Source organism: Myotis daubentonii, chromosome 3 (assembly GCF_963259705.1).
Source record: "Myotis daubentonii chromosome 3, mMyoDau2.1, whole genome shotgun sequence".
NCBI lineage: Eukaryota > Metazoa > Chordata > Mammalia > Chiroptera > Vespertilionidae > Myotis > Myotis daubentonii.
This window is the reverse complement of record NC_081842.1, coordinates 217,310,022-217,331,152: the sequence shown is the minus strand read 5'-3', so window position 1 is coordinate 217,331,152 and position 21,131 is coordinate 217,310,022. Positions and strand designations below refer to the sequence as shown.

The 21,131-nt window shown below is 58.7% G+C and overlaps 2 protein-coding genes across 4 annotated transcripts; one reads left to right on the top strand and one right to left on the bottom strand.

Annotated features, from left to right (window-relative positions):
• Window positions 1-594: 594 nt before the first annotated feature.
• On the bottom strand, window positions 595-7,477 carry RPL22 (ribosomal protein L22). Its single transcript, XM_059691464.1, has 4 exons — window positions 7,379-7,477; window positions 5,570-5,674; window positions 2,826-2,950; window positions 595-795 (listed from the first exon to the last, which is right to left on the bottom strand). Exons 1-4 carry the CDS (start codon window positions 7,388-7,390, stop codon window positions 651-653), a joined length of 387 nt encoding a protein of 128 aa, XP_059547447.1. The 5' UTR covers window positions 7,391-7,477; the 3' UTR covers window positions 595-650.
• Window positions 7,478-11,023: 3,546 nt separating this feature from the next.
• On the top strand, window positions 11,024-20,799 carry RNF207 (ring finger protein 207). Of its 3 annotated transcripts, XM_059691461.1 has the most exons (17): window positions 11,024-11,334; window positions 11,957-12,089; window positions 13,435-13,579; window positions 13,671-13,752; window positions 13,829-13,904; window positions 13,984-14,109; window positions 14,516-14,562; window positions 14,805-14,877; window positions 14,963-15,031; window positions 16,531-16,599; window positions 16,680-16,780; window positions 17,309-17,492; window positions 17,653-17,838; window positions 18,106-18,157; window positions 18,479-18,596; window positions 19,119-19,199; window positions 20,088-20,799. In XM_059691461.1, exons 1-17 carry the CDS (start codon window positions 11,162-11,164, stop codon window positions 20,254-20,256), a joined length of 1,884 nt encoding a protein of 627 aa, XP_059547444.1. In that variant the 5' UTR covers window positions 11,024-11,161; the 3' UTR covers window positions 20,257-20,799. The 3 variants fall into 3 exon arrangements, 2 of the variants coding, with proteins under 2 accessions (XP_059547444.1, XP_059547443.1); XR_009452141.1 differs by lacking the exon at window positions 20,088-20,799 and having other exon boundaries at window positions 18,106-18,335; window positions 19,119-19,130; XM_059691460.1 differs by lacking the exon at window positions 20,088-20,799 and having other exon boundaries at window positions 19,119-19,654.
• The last annotated feature ends 332 nt before the right edge of the window (window positions 20,800-21,131 follow it).

Below are 21,131 nucleotides of genomic sequence, written 5' to 3'. Positions count from 1 at the left end.
GTGTTGCAAAGACTTGGAGAAGCCAGGACTATTCACAAGTTCACTTTGTGCACTTTCAATTTAAAACCTGGGACTTTTCGAGTCGTCCCCAAACCCCTTCCTGGGGGCAGTGGAGCGCGCAGCATCGCCAAAGGACCAGTTTATTTCTAGAGGAAGAAAACAGATTAACATACATAGCAACTGTAGTCAAAAACTAGAAAGACAAATGCCCCAGCCCCCTGCGTCTATCGACACTGCCGTGTTCCCACCAGGAGGAGCTCAGACGGAAGTCACTGGTTTGCTTTCACTGAGTAAGGAGCCCGCGTCTGCTGTTCTCCTGAATCCCAGGAGAGCGCCAGACGAAGCTGTCACTTCTTAAAGCAAAACAGTGACTAAGAGCTCACATCTCCACACCCTTCACCCGATCCATGTCAAATCCTGTCAGTTCCCTTGGGAGCCTTACTCTTCTATGTGGTATGACTACCACGAGAACTGACATTTTCAAGCAGAAAAAAGTCTAATTACAAAGTGAGTGGCGTCCCAAGTGAAGCCCTTTTACTATGATTTCAATTTTCTGTTCAATCCATACTGTAGAGATACAAGGAAAACCACCGATTTGGTTCCCAAGTTTTATTCAAGAACTCATACAAAATATGCCAGATAAATGAGCTTTAATCCTCATCTTCCTCCTCTTCTTCATCCTGGTTTATCTGGAAGTAACGTAATTCGTAACTCTCTTTGCTGTTAGCAACTACGCGCAACCAGTCACGTAGGTTATTCTTCTTCAAATATTTTTTGGTGAGATATTTCAAATACCTGCAGAGAGAGAACATTTGAGAACGACTCTAAACACTCGGCCTTCTTTACTCTCAAACACTGTAACTTTTATGAAACGCTTGCATTCAAAGTCATTACAATTCAAGGTGTTTCCCCACCTTTAAGCAAATGGCCAAGATAAGGCAAACATACCAGGCCAACCGTCTGACAAGAATAAAGAGCCACATTTCACCTGCACTGGCAATAAAAATGAGAACAGGTGAGATGTAAGAGTTGTGCATGAAACAACAGCAAGCGCCTATAAAATGATTTTGCGTGACCACTGGAGAAGATTTCATGGTTAACTGACACATAACTTAGTGCCTGTTTCTGAGAAAGCACGAGGTCCCATGAGCTCATCACACCTCCTGGAGTCAGACCGCCTTGGGAGTGGCTCAGGCTGCGGGGACTGCTTCTCAGGGCTGTGCTAGACGCTCCCTTCTGCTCTCTGACGCTCGCTACCCAATGCCGGGACAGGCTGCCACCCGCCACCCTGGCCCCAGCGCTGCGGGGAGAGCGCCCCCCTCACTCACCTGCCTGCTTAGGAGGCCCGGGGTTCTATCTACTCCAGACCTTCCCAGAACCACAGAGAAGGGGGGCTAGACGCCAAGCAAACCCACCGCTGAGCAAAGTAACCTCTCACCCCAGTTTCTCCCCATAAAACAGGCGCCATATCTGACAGCTCGGACTGTTCAGAGGACTGAACGAGACGCACAGGCAAACTGGCATGTTAACAAGGACCCACATGTGAACGGAAACAGTCACGTCTCCAAGAAATGAATCCGATTCAGCAATGTTACGCCAACAGGCATCTTCACAAGGATGTGAAGGCCTCAGCTGAATTCTACCGTTTCCTACGTAAAAATAAGCCACTCTGGTTGTGCCATCTAACAAGTACTCTTTGTTCCTTTATCATTTCTACCGCATGTACTCAGGTGTTTGAATGTTTCCGACCAGAACGATGCGGGGGAGCCGAGTGCAGTGCGGCAGTTCAGAGACAAGCCAGAGGAAGTTTAGGTTGGGAGCGCCTTGGATGGTCAGAGAAAAGAAACCTTTCACCGGAAGGGAAGCTGCCACAGGAGAGCGGGGCTCCTTTCTCTCACCACCGGAGGAGGAACAGGAAACGTGAGGACGCAGGAAGCTGTGCTGGGAGACCTTCTCACGAGGTGGGTGAATGAAACAGGTCACAGGAAGATCACAGCGTCTTCCTCAGGCTCCGGACAGCCAGCGAGTTGGTTGTGTGCGCCCTGGAGTCCCTCCCTAAGCTGGAGCGATCCCTGCATCCAACCCGTCAGCCAGGCGGAATGAGTCCTTCACTTATGCTTCCAAGTCCTCTCAACTGATCTCGTTAAAAATAAAAGGCTTCACTATAACCAATGTGTCCTAACACACCTTTGAATTTCCCACTAACTGACAGTTTGATAAAACCTAAGAATATGCCCAGCTCTGGGCTAGGAGCTGCGTATAAACATGTTCAATTTTAGCAATTTGTAGTGTTTTAACTTCATCCTCAAAGCAGATAGCCCTGGTCGGATGGCTGTTGGAGCATTGCCGTGCGCACCAAAAAGTCGAGGGTTTGATTCCTGGTCAGGGCACATGCCCAGGTTGGGGGTGCCATGCCCAGCCGGGATGCCTACAGGAGGCAACAGATTGATGTTTCGCACAATGATGTTTGTCTGTCTCTCTCTCACTTCCTGTCTAAAAAAACCCTGAAATTTCAGATTCCTCGTACAATTATAATATTTACAGGTGGAAAAACATGGAATTAAAATGGAAAGCTCTTCACTGAGGCCTAGAGGCAGCAGAGCAATGCCATCTTGGAGAATGCAATCTACCCAAGTCTGCCTCTCTTTAGTGTCTGAAATGCTACCAAAAAGTTGAATACTTTGACCTATCCTAGCAGCATTCATTCATTCACTGCTCCCCGCACTGGCACTGCTCCAGCTCACGGAATGATGAGACCACACCCTCCAGGCCCGGGGCAGGAGTCCTCCTGCTGGGCGCAGGCCGGTAGCACTCAGCCCCCCTACCTTTTGGAAAAAGGCACCTCGGACGTTACAGTGATCTTACTCTTGCTTCTTTCAATGGTCACAACCCCTCCGCCGAGATTCCCAGCTTTTCCGTTCACTTTGATTCTCTCCTGAAGAAACTGCTCCTGTAAAATCATCCCATTGACCGGTTAGCAAAGTGGCACCTTCACCCCTCTCACCAGACTGCTGCACTTACACTGAGCAGTTTCTTAATGCTCACACTTCTGTAAAAAATGGCAGCACAGTCCTAACCGGTGTGGCTCAGTGGATAGAGCGTCGGCCTGCGGACTCAAGGGTCCCAGGTTCGATTCCGGTCAAGGACATGTACCTTGGTTGTGGGCACATCCCCAGTGTGGGGCGTGTAGGAGGCAGCTGATCGATGTTTCTCTCTATCCCTCTCCCTTCCTCTCTGTAAAAAATCAATAAAATATGCTTTTTAAAAAAATGGCAGCACATCTTCAGCTGTTAACACAAGGCCTAAAATCTGACGGCAACGAGAAAACAGCACTGTCGCCCTGGTCAGTGGGGCCCACTTGGCTGAAGCATTGTCCTATAGACTAAACGGTGGTGGATTCCATTACCGGGCAGGGCGTGTGTGGAGGCAACCAATTGATGTTTCTCTCTCTTTCTCTCTCTCTCTTTAAAAATAGCACTACTCAACTTTATTTACAAGTCTAATATGAAATCAAAATCCTAGCATGAACATACTTGACTGGTTCCACACAAGATCAAATGTGTGTCTACATGGAAGACATTGACTCATGGGTCAAAGATCGAGTAGACAGGAAAGCCAGGGCCAAACTGCTGCAAGGCTGGTGCAGGCAACCAAAGCTACACGCAACTTCTGAACCTAAGGAGCACGAAGCACTGTCCTCAGCAACCTAGTACAAGGAGCAAACACAGTGACACCGTGGCCAGTGTGCTCAATGGTTAGAGCATCTGCCCAAAACCAAAGGGTCCAGGTTCAATTCCAGGTCAAGGGCACACTACTTGGTTGTAGGGTCCCCGCCCAGGTGGGACCCACTGGGGAGGCAACCAATTGATGTGGCTCTCTCACATGGACATTTCTCTCTCCTCTCCCCCTTCCACTCTCTCTAAAATCAACGGAAAAAATATCATGAGGATTAACCCAAAAAAAAGTGGCCAAGCCCTGGCCGGTTTTGCTCAGTGGATAGAGCATCGGCCTGCAGACTGATGGGTCCCAGGTTCGATTGGTTACAGGCACATTCCCAGTAGGGGGCGTGCAGGAGGCAGCTGATCAATGTTTCTCTCTCTTCGATTTTTCTAACTCTCCCTTCCTCTCTGTAAAAAATCAATAAAATATATTTTAAAAAAATAGTGACCAAAACAATCCCAGATCTGCTCTGGGGCCCCGTGCCTGGGACAGGAGGGGCAGCAGCCCAGGAGCCCGGAGACGGGCTCTCAGCAAGCCCCGTGGACCTTCAGGGGTCTTTGTCCAAAAAGGAGGATTCTTTCTGGTTCTCTTCCCCCCCCCCCCCCTTGTTTGTTTTTTGGTTTTCTTTCTATTGCAATGACATGAAGTCCCCTTCAGCTGCAATTCCTACAATCTTCTATGTAAACCTCCAATACACAATAAACTGATGATGAGGAAAGCGATTAGGTCAGAACGCTTGACTTCTGCACCTTAGACTCATAGGTGACTCACGTTTTCTATCCTAGGGAGACTTCTAGAAGGAAAGACAACCAGACACAGGTGAGTGTAGGGAAGGGAGGAAGTAAGACGCCTGATCCTCAGGCGCAGGTCCCGGAGGGGAAGTAAAATGCCCGCCCCTCGCTGCGGAGTCGGTGCGGCAGGGCCGATTTATCTTCGCTCTCCTTCTTATGGCCTCCACTCAGCAGAACTCACACACATGGCTTTCCACAGCCTCCTTGTTTTCGAGATGTGCCTTCACTTTGTCTTTACGTTTTGCTATCTGGTTCCTTATAGGAAATCTGAATTAGAACTCATTTCCTATGCACACTTATCTAGTATTAAAGTGATGTGTTTGTTTTTTAAATGTTTTTATTGATTTTGAGAGAAGGGAGAGAGAAACATCGTGAATCTGCTGCCTCCTGCACGCCCCCTCCTGGGGATCAAGTCCCAAACTTGGGCACGTGCCCTGACTGTGAATCATCCAGTGATCTGGATTCATGGGTCAGCACTCAACCACTGAGCAGCACTGGCAGGGCAAGGCTGACTTTTCTCTATTTAAGTGAAATAGAGGACTACCGGGGAAAGGCCAATACAGAGACAGATCTGAAACACCCAGGCTCCTATGACAAGTCCGCACGCAGGACATTTCCCAAGCACGAAGCTGACCCGGGATGACAGGGCAGCCTGCGGAGATGCTGCCCCAGCCCACGCCCCGCAGCCCAGCAGCAGGGCCAGGCCAGGGCCCAGGCAGCCCCTGTCCCTGGGGACCATGTCTGTCACTTTAAGCTCAGTCACACCGAGTGCAAGGGGGATGTGACCTGAGGAAGGCTGCCTGTTTCCTGGTAACTTTTAAGTAAAACCATGTTGGACACTAAAGGAGGAAAACAAGAAAAGGAGGCAGTGCTCTGGCACAGACGTGCTAAGGTCCCACCTGTCTATTCATCACAACTGTTACACACACACGACACCCAGGCTGAGAAACACCCAGACCAGCTCCAGTTCAAGCAGAGCCAGAGCCCGGAGCGGCCCCAGGGGGTCTCCTCAGCACCACCTCAAAAGTCCCTGACTTGGCATCAAGGGCACAACTTACAAAGTTGGCAGCGTCCATGATTCCATCTTCTACGGGGTGGGTGCAGTCGAGCGTAAACTTCAGAACCTGCTTCTTTTTTTTGCCCCCCTTCGCCAGGAGCTTTTTCTAAGAAAAGTACACAAACAGATGATGGCACAAGCCCCCATCCACACACACACAAAAGTAACCAAAACACCGAAGGTGTAAAAGCCCATTCAAATGCAAAACTCAGTCTGTTCCCTTCCAAGGGTGCAGGAGCCACCCTCTGCCCGAGAATGGAGGAGGGACAGCACTCGAACTCAGGATTTTTCCACGGGAAATCCTTCCTCAACCCTGGACCCGTCCACACCTTCCAGCCTCCCCGTCTCCAAGGGCCTGAAGGTCTGTGGGCGCATGAACCACAATGAAGTACTCTCCCCCCATCTCTCTCCGTCATGGAATTTCCATACGGACTTACTTCATTCCGGGACCCAGGCACAGGCGAACCAACGCTCTGCATTCCCAAAACAACGCTCCCCCAAAATCAGTACTTGTCCTGAGGCTCCAGACCAGCGTCCTGGCCCAGTTCAGCCGGTTCCCCCTAAGCCTGCCTCCCCTCGCCCGGCAGAGCAGCAGGGAGCTGTACATCCTAGAATCGCACACACCCAGCGAGCAGAGGACGGGGCGAGCGTGCGTTCTAGCCCCAACTCCACCGTCAGCAACTTCTGGCCCTTTCCAACCACCCGCCGGCATGTATCCGACAGGGTTCCAGCTCCTCTTCCCTCCCATCAACCTCCTCCCTGTACAAACGCCACCGTTAAAAAAGCATTTGTACAATCTACTCCCCTGTAACCGCTCTACCAAGCCCCTGCAGAACCTAACAATACCTTGGCAAGGACACACCCGAAAGCCCCTTTATGCTTCGAAGAACTTCATCTTAAACTTGCAATCACTGGGCCAACTTTTCCAACTTTCAGCTGCTGCAAAAGTCACTGCCTTTTTTTTTTAAGGCCTCTCCTCCTACTTACAATCCAGAGGGCTGCTTTCAGATCTACCTCCGGAAATATACAACCAGCAAGTAAAAAAAAAAAAAAACAACAAACCCTGCCATCACAGTTTTAAACCAAAAACACGCCAATGCAGACGCACCAAAAGAGTAGACGTAAAGAAGAGTAAATGGACCGAAAATGTTGGCAGGGGCGCCCCAGCGTAAGGGGAGGGAGGAAGCCAACTCTCTCCCAGCGACCGGCCTAGCGGGCGACACGCGGTCGCCGCGCCGCGCGGCCCCGGCCCGGCTCCGGGAGCCCAGCCCCGACCGACGGGTCTGGCCGGCTGCGCCCTGAACCAACTTCCTCTGGGAACGCTCCCGGGGCCCTCGAACCCGGGCCTCTACCCGAAACCAGACCACCTTCCGCGGACATTGCCACCCGCCCCTGAGCCATCGGCTTCCCGGATGCGCGGCTCCCAGGGGCGGCGGGTCCCCTTCTCCCTCCCGCCCTCCGCCGGGGGAACGAGGCCCAGACCCCGGCTGCCGCACGCCGGCCGGGCTCCAGGCGCCGCTGGCCGGCCCAGGCCGCAGGCTCGGCACCCCAGCTCCCCGCTGGCCGCCAGCGAGGGCCCGAGCCGCGGCCTCCGGGCGCTGCGGACCTGCCTCCCGGGCCCCAGGCCGCGGCCTCCTCCGCCCACGGTGCGCGGAGCCGGGCGGCGGCCCTGACCCCAACCCGCCTGCCTGCCAGCCCAGCCCCGGGCCGACGCTGCCGAACGCCGTCCCACGCGAGCCGCGTGGGAGCCGGGCCCGCGAGGCCCACGTGCCAGTCCCGGAGCCGAGGCCTCACGCGGAGCCATACTAACCGCGGGCGCCATGGCGGCGGCGGAGGCAGAAAGGGAGCGGAGCGCACTGCGCAGACGCGAAGAGCCGCAGCGCGCAGAGCACGTAGGGCCCAGGCCGTACCAATCGCTCCGCCCCGCCCCCGGGTCATCGCTGCACCCTGTTCTGTACCATCGGGGCGCGATTGCTTTCGCCTGTTTACAAAGCCGGTCCATTCGAAGGCCTGGAGGGCGGGCAGGGGCTGGGTGGGCTATCTCACTGCGAAGGGTTGGCGTGGGGGAGCCCGAGCGGATCGAGTCCACAGAGAAATAAAGGGGTACGCTCTACGTTTCCGAGGCGTGGAACGAAAAAGAAATTCAGACTAGAGCATGAATTACCAGCTAATAGGATGGGAGCGGACCCCATCAACTTGGGGAGGAGAGGCCAGACCCTGTGGCCCTGGGGTCCCAATACCGAGGGCCCTTTGGCTTCTTGCCACCTGGTACTCAGTTGGAAGCTGGGGCTGTGTCCCCCAGCGCTGGCCACGGTCAGGTACACTCTCCTGTGCGACCCCTTCACAATCTCAAATGCAAGCCGCCCGCCCACTGATCTCCTGGTTTCCAGCTCGGCCAGTGCTTCTCAAACTGGCCTGGCGCCAGGAATCTCCCGGGGGGGGGGGGGGGCGGGGGGGGGGCGGCTACAGTGCAGAGTCCTGCCGAACCGGTTTGGCTCAGTGGATAGAGCGTCGGCCTGCGGACTCAAGGGTCCCGGGTTCGATTCCGGCAAGGGCATGTATCCTGGTTGCGGGCACATCCCCAGTGGGGGGCGTGCAGGAGGCAGCTGATCGATCTCTCTCATTGATGTTTCTAACTCTCTATCCCTCTCCCTTCTTCTCTGTAAAAAATCAATAAAATATATTAAAAAAAAAAAGAAAAGAAAGAAAGAAAAAGATAAAGTGCAGAGTCCTAGCCCAGCGGGTATGGTTCAGTGGTTGAGCCTCACCCCATGAACCGGGTTGGGGGTCAGGGCACATGCTGGGGTTGCAGGCTCCATCCCCAGTAGGGGGCGTGCAGGAGGCAGCCAATCAATGATTCTCTCTCGTTATTGATGTTTCTATCTCGCTCCCCTTCTCCCTTCCTCTCTGAAATCAATAAAAATATTTTTTTTTTAAATGAAGTTGCCTTAGAGCAGTTGTCGGCAAACTGCAGCTCGCGAGCCACATGCGGCTCTTTGGCCCCTTGAGTGTGGCTCTTCCTAAGCCTTAGGAGTCCCCTAATTAAGTTCATAACAATGTACCTACCTATATAGTTTAAGTTTTAAAAATTTGGCTCTCACAAGAAATTTCCATCGTTGTGCTGTTGATATTTGACTCTGTTGACGAATGAGCTTGCCGACCACCGCCTTAGAGAGTTCCCACCTTTATGTCTGGGGGAGCACCTTTTCATATAGCCTTAGTTATAGGTGTCTGTATAAAAACCTTTTTAAAATAAATAAAATGCAGAGTCCTAGTCATTGGCCCATGTGCTGAGACCCTGCATTTCTCACTAACTCCCAGGAGCTGCTGCTGCTGCTGCTGGTGGTGGTTCATGGACCACAAGTTGAATAGCAAGGGTCTTCTTCCCCAGGCCTACAGTCCATTGGCTGTGACAGGAAGAAAAACAATTCAGGGTGTTCTAAATTAAAGTCACAGCGGCTGGGAGTGACAGCCAGAGAACAGTTACCCTGCTAACAGCCGTGGGCCAGCGCTGACGGAGAAAGGACTGCTCACATTCCCTTCTCTCTGTTAGCATTTAGGGCTAATTTCCAGGTGGCTATTTCTGGGATTACAGACCCCTAGTGCTCTCTGCTTATTTCCACATGAACTTTCCCATCTGCTGCCCTCAGGAGCCGACACTCCTTCCTTGCGGACTCTGCAGAACTGGCGCCACCTCTTTCCTGTAAATTTATTCCAGCTCCTGGGAACTTGTACTTGCTGCTTGCTCTGCTTTGGACTCTTCCTGGCGTGTCTGGTGTCTGATTTCTCTTCATCCTCCAGGGTCTCGCCTTCTCTGCTCATGGATGTCTAGTGTAGCCTCAGCCCCACCCCCTCCCAGCCGCCCTCCATCATACCATCCTGATTATTTTCTTCGGGGCACGTAACACAGTCTGCCATTGTCGTACTTGTTTATTTGTGTACTGGGGTGACCTTGCTGGTGTGTTCCCTCCTGTGTGTCTGACCCATGACAGATGCTGAGTAAATACTGTCCAACTAGATGAAGACAGGAATGGACAGATTAAATAAGCCCGTGTCAGGGACAAACACCCCTCCTGCTGCCCCTCCAGGGGGAGGCCAACCCACGTTCATTTAGAAAGGACTCGCCTGGTTTTGTACAGCAGCTCTCCCACTCACGGGGTTACATTTTCTACCTCCCTGGGGTTGTTGTCAGGATTAACAAGCAAAAGAACTTTGACTAGTACATTGTCCCATAAGCATTAGCCATTGTTATTATTTTTTAAATATATTTTTATTGATTTCAGAGAGGAAGGGAGAGGGAGAGAGAGATAGGAGCTTCAATGATGAGAGAGAATCATGGATAGGCTGCCCTCTGCACGTCACCACTAGAAAGATTGAGTCCCAAACCTGGGCATGTGCCCCGATCAGGCATCAAACCATGAACTCCTGGTCATAGGTCATGTTCAACCACTGAGCCATGCCGGCTGGGCTAGCAATAATAATAATTATTATTATTATTGTCATCATGACTTGGGGCACAAATGAAAGCAGGGCTAGGGATGACCTTAAAAGAGCAGGTAGTTTCTGCCTAGAATTCACTTCCTTCCCCCCCCCCCTGCAAACTCCTACACATCCTTCAAAACCCAGCTCGAAAATTATCTGATAGTTTTTTCTAACTGATTAGTAAGAGTTTATTGAGCACCTTATGTGGGACAAGCTCTGGGCTTGACTCTGGTTTCAAGAAGGGCGGGGGCTGTTTTCCCAGAGCTCAGGGTGCAGAGAAAGCAGGTGATGACCTAGGGATGGAGGGCATTCTGGAGAAAGGAGAAAATCACACTGGGATGGACACGCGTTCCCCGGGCCTAGACGGGCAGAGGGGACCTGGCAGAAAGGTGGGCCTGCTGACTTGGAAGCCTAGTATTTGAATTTCCCTTCCGGAAAGTCTCACCCCGTCACTGGGAGGCCCGCCCCGTTTGACCCAAACTCGGAGGTTCTGAGAGGTCAGCCCCCTCGCGGGTGCTGGGGTGTCTGTGGAGGGGCGTCGCTGCTCGCTGTCGCCCCCAATTGGCCGCGTTGGAAATGGGGCCACGCGGACGCACTCCTGTCCCGGCTCCAGTCCAGTGGGCACGGGCCCCTGTGCTCGCGCGGCGGCGGCCTCAGGGCCCTGTCTCCCCGGTGGGAGCCTCGGACCCGCGCGCGGTGCGTCCTTCGACGCCGCGGGTCCCCGCCTCTCCTCCTCCGAGACTGGGGAGGCCGTGGCCGCACCCCGCGGGCGGCCCGGGGACGTGGGCGGGGCACCGCCGGGAAGGGGCGTCGCCCGCAGGGCGCGCAGAGGACGGGGAGGGCATTCCTGGGGTGGGAGTGAGGGTGGGAGCGGGGGAGGCCGGGGAGGCTGGCGTCGGGTCGGAAGCGGTGCGGGTCCCGCCGTCTGACCTTCCAGGGCCACCGCGGGGGTGCGGGCGAGGCAGGAGCGCGGGCCCCGGACGGACCCTCCGCTCGCCTCCCTGCCCATCCCCTGCGCCCCGAGACCGAGCCGCGGCCCCGCTCCCCGCTCCCCGCTCCGTGACCACCGCGCCCCGTGACCGCCGCGGCCCGGCACGACCCCGGCCGGCAGATGTCGGGAGCTCTCTTCGCCCCCCTGGAGGGTCCGGGCGGACACCCGCTCGTGTGCCCGCTGTGCCACGCGCAGTACGAGCGCCCGTGCCTGCTGGACTGCTTCCACCACTTCTGCGCCGGCTGCCTGCGCGGCCGCGCCGCCGACGGCCGCCTGGCCTGTCCGCTGTGCCAGTGAGTGCCCGGAGCCCCAAAGACTCCCGGGGGGCGGAGAGGGGGGCTGGCTCCGCCTGGGCGGGACCCAGGTGCCGAGAGGGCCGGGCTCTGACTCCCCGCAGCGACCCTGGGAAAGGCCGCTCCCTGCACAACCTCTTCGCGCAAGGACGCACGGGCTGCCGCCCATTTTGCAATCAGATTCACTGAGGCCTGGGGTTCCTGGCCCAGGCTCCCACAGAAAGTCAGGGACAAGGGGAGCTAGGGCGCACGTCACCCCCGGACTTAGTGCTCCTGGAGCACCCCAACTGAGCACCGTGTCAGGACACTCCCAGAATCACTCAGGGGTCCCTGAAACCTTAGGTCAGTGTCAGCAAGTGATGCCGGCTCAGGTGACGGGGGTGGCCCTGAGAGGGGCCGAGGGCAGGGGCCGCCCAGTCATCCCAGGTCCCAGCCCCTGACCTCCCAGGATTCGCCCAGGACTGGGTCAGAGTGGGCAGTGACCGAGATATTTATAGCAGATGCCAGCCTGCGGGGCACCCCACCTCCCACCCTATTTTTAGTTCCAGACTGGAAGGTGGGGTGGGAGCGGGTAGGGAGCCCTGGGAAGGGGCCTCCGATCTTGGCTGCATCTTCTCTGCAGACACCAGACGGTGGTGAAAGGCCCCAGCGGGCTCCCCCCGGTCGACCGGCTGCTGCAGTTCCTCGTGGACAGTTCCGGGGACGGCCTGGAGGTGGTGCGCTGTGCCAACTGCGACCTGGAGTGCAGCAAGCAGGCAGGGCCTGAGGGGAGGCGGATGCGGGGGGGGGGGGGGGGGGCGCAGGCGCCTGGGGGGGGAGGCAGGGCCTCTGGGAGGGGTGGGGAGGGGGGGGAGCAGGGGGATGGGGAGGCAGGATTCCTGTTGGGGGAGGGAGGCGGGGGAGGCAGGGGAGGCAGAGCGCCTGGGGGAAGGCAGGGCCTCTGGGAGGGGGGGGAGGGGGGGGGAGCAGAGGGATGGGGAGGCAGGACTCCTGTGGGGGGGGGGGGAGGCGGGGGAGGCAGGGGAGGCAGAGCGCCTGGGGGAAGGCAGGGGCCCCTAGGAGGAGCAAGGGCGCCGGGTCGCAGGGTCCTGATGCTGGCTGAGTGTATCCAGAGGATTACCCGTCAGGGGTCCTCCAACCCCTCCTTAAGTCACCCTGGATCCCAAATGTAGGCCCCACTTTACAGGTGGGCAGACTTAAGATGCAGAACGAGTGACTTGAGCTGATGGGCAGGCAGTGGCGGAGGTTAAGGCCATTCACTTTGGGGAGAGCTTACTGGTCGGAGTGGAGTTGAGAACCAGCTGGGGAAGGACTGGGCCAGTCCCCCAGCTCACTGCTACCTGGGCAGCCGTGGGCAGCCCCCCACAGCCCTCAGGGAGGTGAGGACTGTGTGCTGTGCGGAGGGGTGACCCTGCCCTTGAGTCTAAGAAAAAAACACAACAAGGAGCTGAGGGCACTGGGACTCTGGCCTGTGGGGGGACGGGTATTCCCAATTCCGGGAGGACGCCCCTACAGCTGGGAGGGGGTGCAGGGCCAGCGCTAGGACAATATGACGACCAGCTGGGATAAGGAGAGCAGGGGAGGAAACGCCCTTGAATGCTAAAGTAAGAACTTGTGCAGCTACAGCCACTGTTTTGTCAACGCCATGGCTGCTGTCTGTGCCCCAGGCTCTCAGCCCTGGGTCTGTCTGGGAAAGGGAACCAGCAAGCCCTCACTCCCTTTCCCCCCCAGCCACATCCGGCCTCCACTTGGCCAGGGGGCACCGCCATTTGGCTACCATTGAGGGTGACAAGGGGGGCTTGAGAGGTCTCCATGCACACACACACTTGTCATAGGTGAAATGTTTTGCGAATGCAATTTCTGCCCTCTCTCTCTCGAACTCCACGAAAGCGCCCCCCCCCCCGCCCATCCCGGTACCTGTCCCATACGGAGCCTCGGGGTTCCCCTCTGTAAAGTGGGTATATTGGAGCGTCCGGTTACATGTAAGCCCCGAGCTGAGCTGCGCGCCGCCCAGGCTGGGCCCGGCGGCTCCGGGACACGCGGGACTGCGGTCCCCAGGGCCGGGGGCGGGGGCGGGCTGAGCCGGCGCTGGGCCCGCAGGACGCGGAGACCACGTACTTCTGCAACACGTGCGGGCAGCCGCTGTGTGCGCGCTGCCGCGACGAGACGCACCGGGCCCGCATGTTCGCGCGCCACGACATCGTGGCCCTGGGCCAGCGCCGCCGCGACGTGCTCCACAAGTGCCGTGAGTGGGGCTGCCCGGCGGGACGAACGGGGGGGGGGCGCACAGGGGGCACCGCCCCAGCCCTCACCGCCGCCCCCCCTCCCCCCCGCAGCGCTGCACGCCGAGCCCTACCTCATGTTCTCCACCGACCAGAAGTCGCTGCTGTGCATCCGCTGCTTCCGGGACATGCAGGGGTGGGTAGAGGGCGCGGGGGGCGAGGGGACCGGAGGGGCGAGGCTCGGAGCCGGGCTCACCCGGGGGTCCCCGCAGGGAGAGCCGAGCCCACTGCGTGGACCTCGAGTCGGCCTACGTGCAGGGCTGCGAGCGGCTGGAGCAGGCGGTGCTGGTGAGCGCGGGGTGCCCTGCGCGCCCGCGGGGACAGGTGGGGGGCGCGCGCCGCGAGGCTGAGGCCGCCTTGTCCCCAGGCCGTGAAAGCCCTGCAGACGGCCACGCGGGAGGCCATCGCGCTGCTGCAGGCCCTGCTGGAGGAGGTGCGGCGCAGCGCGGCGGAGGAGGAGGCCTCCATTCACTCCCTGTTCGGCAGCTTGCAGGTGAGGGAGGGGACCGGCCAGCCACAGGCTGCGCATCTTCAGCCGTGACCCCGGTGCCATGACAGAGGGCGCCCCCCAGAGCCCCTGCGGAGTTTCCGGCACCAGCAGGGCAGCCGGCCTGGAACTGCCAGGCGTTAGCCACAGTTGCAGAGCGTTCAGAGGGAAGCCAGGGCCTGCCCAGCTGCGGAGGGGGGTTGGGGGTGGGTGGTCGGGGAGACTTTCCCAGGAAGTGACATTTATGGGGAGTGCACTGGGCTCCCCGGCAGGGGACGCTGCGGGAGGGCCCAGGCGGTGGGGCGGGCTGTTGGAGAGAGCACCGGCCTAGCCAGGGTGGCTGGGCCCAGGGAGTGGGCGCCGTGGGAGGGGCAGGGCTGGGTCTGCGGCCAGCAGCAGCCTGTCCCTCCAGGACAAACTGGCGGAGAGGAAGGCGTTGCTGCTGCAGGCTGTGCAGAGGTGAGTGCCCCGGCTCCGTCCCTGCCCCTCGGCTCCACACCCCTGGCTCACAGCCTGGGCCCATGCCAGGGAGCAAAACAGCAGGTGCCCACCCATGAAGAGGGCAGGGGGGGTCGGGGCACAGGGAGGGGAGGGTGGCAGGGAAGGATGCACACAGCTGGTGGGTGATGGAACCACTGGGTCGGCCCCCTGCGGGTGGGAAACCCTCCCCCTAGAAACTGAGGCTGCTGCCCCTCCCCCAGCCAGTATGAGGAGAAGGACAAGGCCTTCAAGGAGCAGCTCTCCCACCTGGCCACTCTGCTGCCCACCCTGCAGGTGAGGGGAGCCGGGGTGCGGGGCTGGGCACTCCGGCACAGAGGGCCCCTCCCAGGCCGGGCACTGAGCAGTGTCCCTCCTGCAGGTTCACCTGGTCATCTGCTCCTCCTTCCTCAGCCTGGCCAGCAAGGCGGAGTTCCTGGACCTGGGCTATGTGAGTCCCCGGCTCCTGCGGGGTCTTCCCCCCCCAACACGGGGTCTCCCAGTCCACCACCGAGGGTTGGCAGCCTGTCACCTGGAGGCGGGACCAGGGGTCTCTGGGCTTACCTTCCCCTCTTCCACACCATCACCTACAGACTGGTTAGGGAACAGCTGAGCCCATTTCTAGGGGGAGGGCTTCCCACCCCCCCAGAGGGCCGGACCTAGTGGTCCCATCACCCCCACCCGCTCTGGTTTGGCTCAATGGATAGAGCATCTGCCTGTGGACTAAAGGGTCCCAGGTTTGATTCCAGTCAGGGGCACATGCCTGTTTTGCAGGCTTGATCCCCAGTAGGGGGCGTGCAGGAAGCAGCCGATCAATGATTCTCTCTCATCATTGATGTTTCTATCTCTCTCTTCTTCTCCCTTCCTCTCTGAAATCAATAAAAATATATATTTAAAATAAGTCCTAGCTGGTTTGGCACAGTAGATAGAGCGTCGGCCTGCTGACCAAAGGGTCCCGGGTTCGATTCTGGTCAAGGGCATGGACCTTGGTTGCAGGCTCCTCCCCAGCCCAGGTCTTGGTAGGAGGTTCATGTGGGAGACAATCAATCGATGTGTTTCTCTCATATGGATGTTTCTCTCTGTCTTTCCCTCTCTTCTACTCTCTCTCTCTCTCTCTCTAAAAAAAAAAAAAAAAAAAAAAAAAAAAAAAAAAAAAAAATCAATGGAAAAATATCCTCAGTGAGGATTAACAAAAAAAATTAAACTAAAAAATATATCCTATATAATAAAATCCTAATATGCAAATCGACAACCAAAGGAACTACCTGTGGAACAACAGGTCGCTATAATGCACACTGACCACCAGGGGGCAGGCGCACAACGCAGGAGCTGCCCCCTGATGGTCAGTGCGCTCCCTCAAGGGGAGCACGCCTCAGCCAGAAGCCAGGCTCACCAGGCAAGTGCAGCAGCGGTGGCAGGAGCCTCTCCCGCCTCCCCTGCAGGCGGGCAGTAAGGAGCAAGGGGTCCCAGACTGTGAGAGCCCCGGACTGTGAGAGGGATGTCTGACTGCAGGGGAAATCGGGCCTAAGCCAGCAGGTGGACATCCCCCAAGGGGTCCCGGACTGTGAGAGGGTGCAGGCCAGGCTGAGGGACTCCCCCCTCCAGTGCACGAATTTTGTGCACCGGGCCTCTAGTATTTAAAATAAAAAATAAATAAAAGAACAGCACAGGCTGGAAGGCGGCATAAGCCTCTACTCCCCCAAAATGCAGCGTCTAGGGCAGTCCAGCCACCCAACCTTTCCTGTGGCTTTAGGGCGGGGTGGTGTGGGGGTTCCCAAACAGTCCCAGGGAAGGGTGGGAGCCTCCTACAGACACCCAGGTAAAGTGCCGTTGGGGCCTTCCCCTCCTTATCATGCCCCTCACCCCGCCGCTCGCGCGCACGCGCGCACACACACACACACACACACACACACACACAGCCTGAGCGCCTCCCCTCCCCCCACCTCGCAGGAGCTGATGGAGAGGCTGCAGGGCATCGCCACGCGGCCGCATCGCCTCCGGCCCGCGCAGAGCAGCAAGGTGCGCGGCGCCGGGTGAGCCGGGTGAGCCGCCCGCCGCCCGTGGGTCCTGGGGCTCACGACCCGGTATCTCCCGCCCAGATCGTCAGCGACCACCGCGCCGAGTTCGCTCGCTGCCTGGAGCCGCTGCTGCTGCCGCCCGGGCCGCGCCGCGCTGCGGGTACCGGGGGCGGCCCCAGCACGTGAGCGACTAGGCCCCCCAGGGCGGGGCAGGGCATCCCAGAGGCCAGGACTGGCTGAGCGCTTTTATCCAACGTGGAGCCGGGTCAGGGCGGACCGGGAGGACGCCGCAGCCCGGCTCCCAGGGCTGGGTGCCCAGGCGCTGAAGGGAGGGGCAGCTTGGGTGGGGCCTGAGCCCCCAGGGCGGGAGACCTGGGAGGAGGTAGGGGAAATGCTTGTGCCCGCCCCGCGGTGGGGGGCAGCGGGTGAGGGCTCACAGCGTTTACTGGGACCAGCCTGACTCCTCTGGACTCTCCTCCACATTGAGTCACCCCGGAGGGTTTAAAACGCCCTGCGGATGCCATTGGTCTCGGGTGCGGACTTGCATCAGGTTTTCTGGAGCTCCCAGGGTGGTTCTGGGGTGCAGTCTGGGGTGAGGGGGCTGGGAGGCTGGGGGAGGGGAGGAGAAGGGAGGGGAGGGCCTGCCTTCCCACCCTCCCACCCTCCCATTCTCCCACCCCCCATCTGCATCCTCACTGGTTCTCTCCCAGGTTGGCAGGGGTCTCAGGCCCCAAGGTGCTGGGGCCCAGCTGCCCCTCCCCGGTGGGGAAGATGTTGGGGTCACCGGTGCAGAAGCCCACGCCGCACAGATCCATCGGCACCAAGGTGCTGCTGGCGGAGGGCGAGGACACGCCCTTCCTGGAGCACTGCCGCCGCTATGAGGACTCCTACCGGGTGAGCGGGCCTGGGGGACCTGTGGGCGGGAGAGGCCCACCCCTTCCTCACGGAGGCACAGGGCCCACATCGAGACCGGCCACCCTGGAAGCCAGCTCTCCTCTGAGACCCCGAGCAGACAAGCCCCAGAGCCCCAGGCGCTCATGGGATCTCCCGGCAGCACCTGCAGGCGGAGATGCAGAGCCTGAAGGACCAGGTCCAGGAGTTGCACCGGGACCTCACCAAGCACCACTCGCTCATCAAGGCCGAGATCATGGCAGACATTCTCCGCAAGGCCCTGCAGGTGGACGCGCAGATCGGCTTGGAGTACGCCTCCGTGGAGGGGATGAGAGCAGCCTTCCAGGAGGTACCCCCTTCCGAGGACCTAGCTCCCCGGCAGCTCACCCCTCAGCATGCACAGGGGCCACCCCCAGACAGGAAGGGGGAGAAAGAGGGCATTGGCTGGTGCCCCGGAGGCCTGGTGTGGCAGGCTCTGGAACCTGGGCCTTTGCTTCTTGGAACCATATGGACTGGCTGGGAGTGCCTGTGGCTCTGAGGAGCTAGAGGACAGAAATGCCACCAATGGACATCCCAACTCACACCACACGCATGTCCGCCCTACTTTCTCTTTCAGATGTGGGAGGAGTCCTACCAGCGGGTGGCTGATGAGCAGGAGATTTATGAAGGTCCCAGGCAGCCCTGCTGGGTGCACCCCTGTCCTGGAGCTAACCCGTGTGCCAGTGAGGCAGAAAGGCAGTCCCCCACTAACCAGATACAAGCAGCCCCATGCTCTTCCCTTAGCCCTTGACTTTGCCTCACAGCCGCTAACTGGCCCCAACACGACGCATCTGGGGCCAGAACTCAGTGAGTAGAAGGCCTCTCCAGTCTCACTCCACTCTTTAGAGAAAGAAGTGACGGGGGAGTAGTTGGGATATTGCGATGGCGTGAAGCTGGGGGGTAAGAATCTAAAGCCAACAAGACCCAACACTCTGGCCTTGGTCCCTCAGCCCAGCTCCGTGACCTCCTCCAGCTGAAGCAGGAGAATGCCTGCCTGACCACCATCACCAAGCAGATCACACCCTACGTCCGCTCCATTGCCAAGGTGAAGGAGCGGCTGGAGCCCAGGTGAGACCGGGGTGGGGGGGGGGTGTCCTCAGGGGAGCCCAGACACTTCAGAATGTGTGGGAAGGAGCCACATAGTGGGAAGAGCCCCTTTCATGAGGGCCTCGCCATGAGGGTTAAGTGGGGCCTCTGACCGCGTCGGCCCCCACCACACGCCAGCTGCAGCGGCCTTTCAGTTTCCCGAAGCAGCGAGACCAGCTCCGCTCCCCCCGCCTCTGCCTGGAATGTCGCTGCTTCAGATGGCGGGAGCCTCCTCCTCAGGTCTCAGTTTGAATGTCAGCGGAGGCCTTCCCAGACCACCCGACTGAAAGCCGTCCCGCTCACTGTCCCGCCCACCGCTGGCTCGGCTGTGCCCTGACCAACCTGGGCCTGTCCCCCTGACCAGAAGGGAGATTCCCTGAGAGCATCCCGCCCTCGGGAACTGCTGAGGACCACGCCCTAGGCAGGCCCTTGAGTGTTTGCTTGAGTTGGTTTTTGTGCAGCCTGAGCGTCAGAACACGCAGTGGGCAGGCTCTTCCTCTGCAGGTTCCAGGCGCCCGTGGACGAGGAGTCAGAGCAGCTCCAAGACCTGGGTGACGACAGCACGAACGACGAGGCCCAGGCCAGGTACAGCTCGTCGTCCCGCCCTGGGCGGCCGAACAGCTCATTCCAGGGACAGTGTGACCGGGGAGACAGACCCCGGATTCCTCTCCCCTCCGGTCCCCTCTACGGCCTTAGTGGGGCCTCAATTTGTAGAATACGGGTCAGAGAGGTTTGTAATCTGACAGGGACTCGGGGATGACAGATGTGACCTTGATAGACGTGACCCACGTTTTCTAACCATGGCGGCTACCAGGCCTGACACCACCGAGAGCCACCAGCACTTTGGGCTGGCTCCTGGGCACTCACGCCACGTGGCTCACGCCCACTCGGCGAGGAGCAGTGAGTGAGGACCACCTGTGGGAGCACTGCTGTCACTGGAGCCACGGTGTTTGTCAAACACGGCCAGAGGGGGAAGAGAGCGCAGCAAGACAGCCACTGTCATAGCGGGCTCTCCGCATTTCCCTCAGGGTGAGGCGAGCTAGTCAGGGGGTCAGGGCTGTGAGATCCCGGAGCTCTGGTAGGTGCGCACACGCACATGCGCGTGCACACACACACGCACACGCACGCGCACACATGCGCACTCGCACACGCGCGCGCGCACACACTCACATGCGCACACACTCACACACTCACACACACCAGGCTCCATGGTTAGCTCAGATGCTTCGGGCGGGCGAGTGAACCGAGCGCCTGCTGAGAGGGCGGAGCTGCTGATGTCTGGGCTACTACCTCTCAGCAGAAATGAAATAGCCCTGAGGAGGCCACCGCTCTGGCTCTGATGACGCAGTCACCGTGCCTTCCGGAAAGGCCTCCTGTTGCAAAAGCCTGGGCCCGGTGGACGCCAGTTCTGGGCCCGGTGACGCGGGGCGGCGGGTGGCGCCACAGGCTAGAGCCACGTTCATGATCCCGTAGGAGCGACCCAGCGTGTGGGGCGGACAAGAGGGAGACCTCGGAGCCGAGAGGAAACGGCCGGACCCCGCACAGCCTCACGGAAGAGCCTCCCCTGCAGAGCAAAGATCCTCATGGACCCAAAGCAAGAAACGGGGGTGACGTCCCCCCACGGAGGGAGCGCCCCACCTAGCAGATGGGGCTGGCCCCGGGCCTGTAAGAAAAGCGCGCTCCCACCATGACGTTGCACAGGGTGAAGGGGGATTGCTTATCAGCGGTAAAACCCAGACACGCTCACGGGTCCTCATTTCAGGCTCTGGCTGGGGCTTAGCTTTGCTTTCCCTGAGTTCACGTGGCACAAAGTCTGGGTTCTCGTCACGGCGACAGGGGACGAGTCCTAGGCCACATGGTTGTTCAGCGAGGGACCATCCAGCCCAGTGGGTGTGGCTCAGTGGTTGAGCGTCAAGCTATGAACCAGGTCACAGTTTGATTCCGGTCAAGGGCACATGCCCAGGTTGTGGGCTCCATCCCCAGTGGGGGGAGTTCAGGATTCTCTCTCATCATTGCTGTTTCTCTCTCTCCCTTCCTCTCTGAATCAATAATAAATATTTTAAATAAATAAAGGAACACCCAGCCTCAAGCCTCTCCCTGGCCCAGCCCCTCCCCAGGGCCTGTGCTACCCTGTGCCAGGATTACCTGCGTGCCGGGAGGGGCGGGCCGCTCTGAACTTAGATAAGGAGACGCCATGCTCAGAGGAAGCCAGTTTCTCCCGAGTCACAGCTCCGCTGTTAACTGGGTGCCACGGGGCGGTTCCACCCGGCAATCTGAGCGCTGCTCAGCAGGGGGAAACCCCGTGCCCAGCTTCCTCCCGCCCAGGCGAGGGCGGAGCTCCAGAGCAGGTGTGAGGTGCAATGGCCCCCACAGCTCCTCGGCTCCCTCCCAGACTGCTGCCTGCACCTGTGCTCGCCTTCTGTTATTAAGGCAGATTCGGCAGCAACTTGTCTCTGGTAGCTTCCCATTCCTACACAGCGCCCTTTCTGCAAGAGGAACTTAATGGTCGTTAAAACG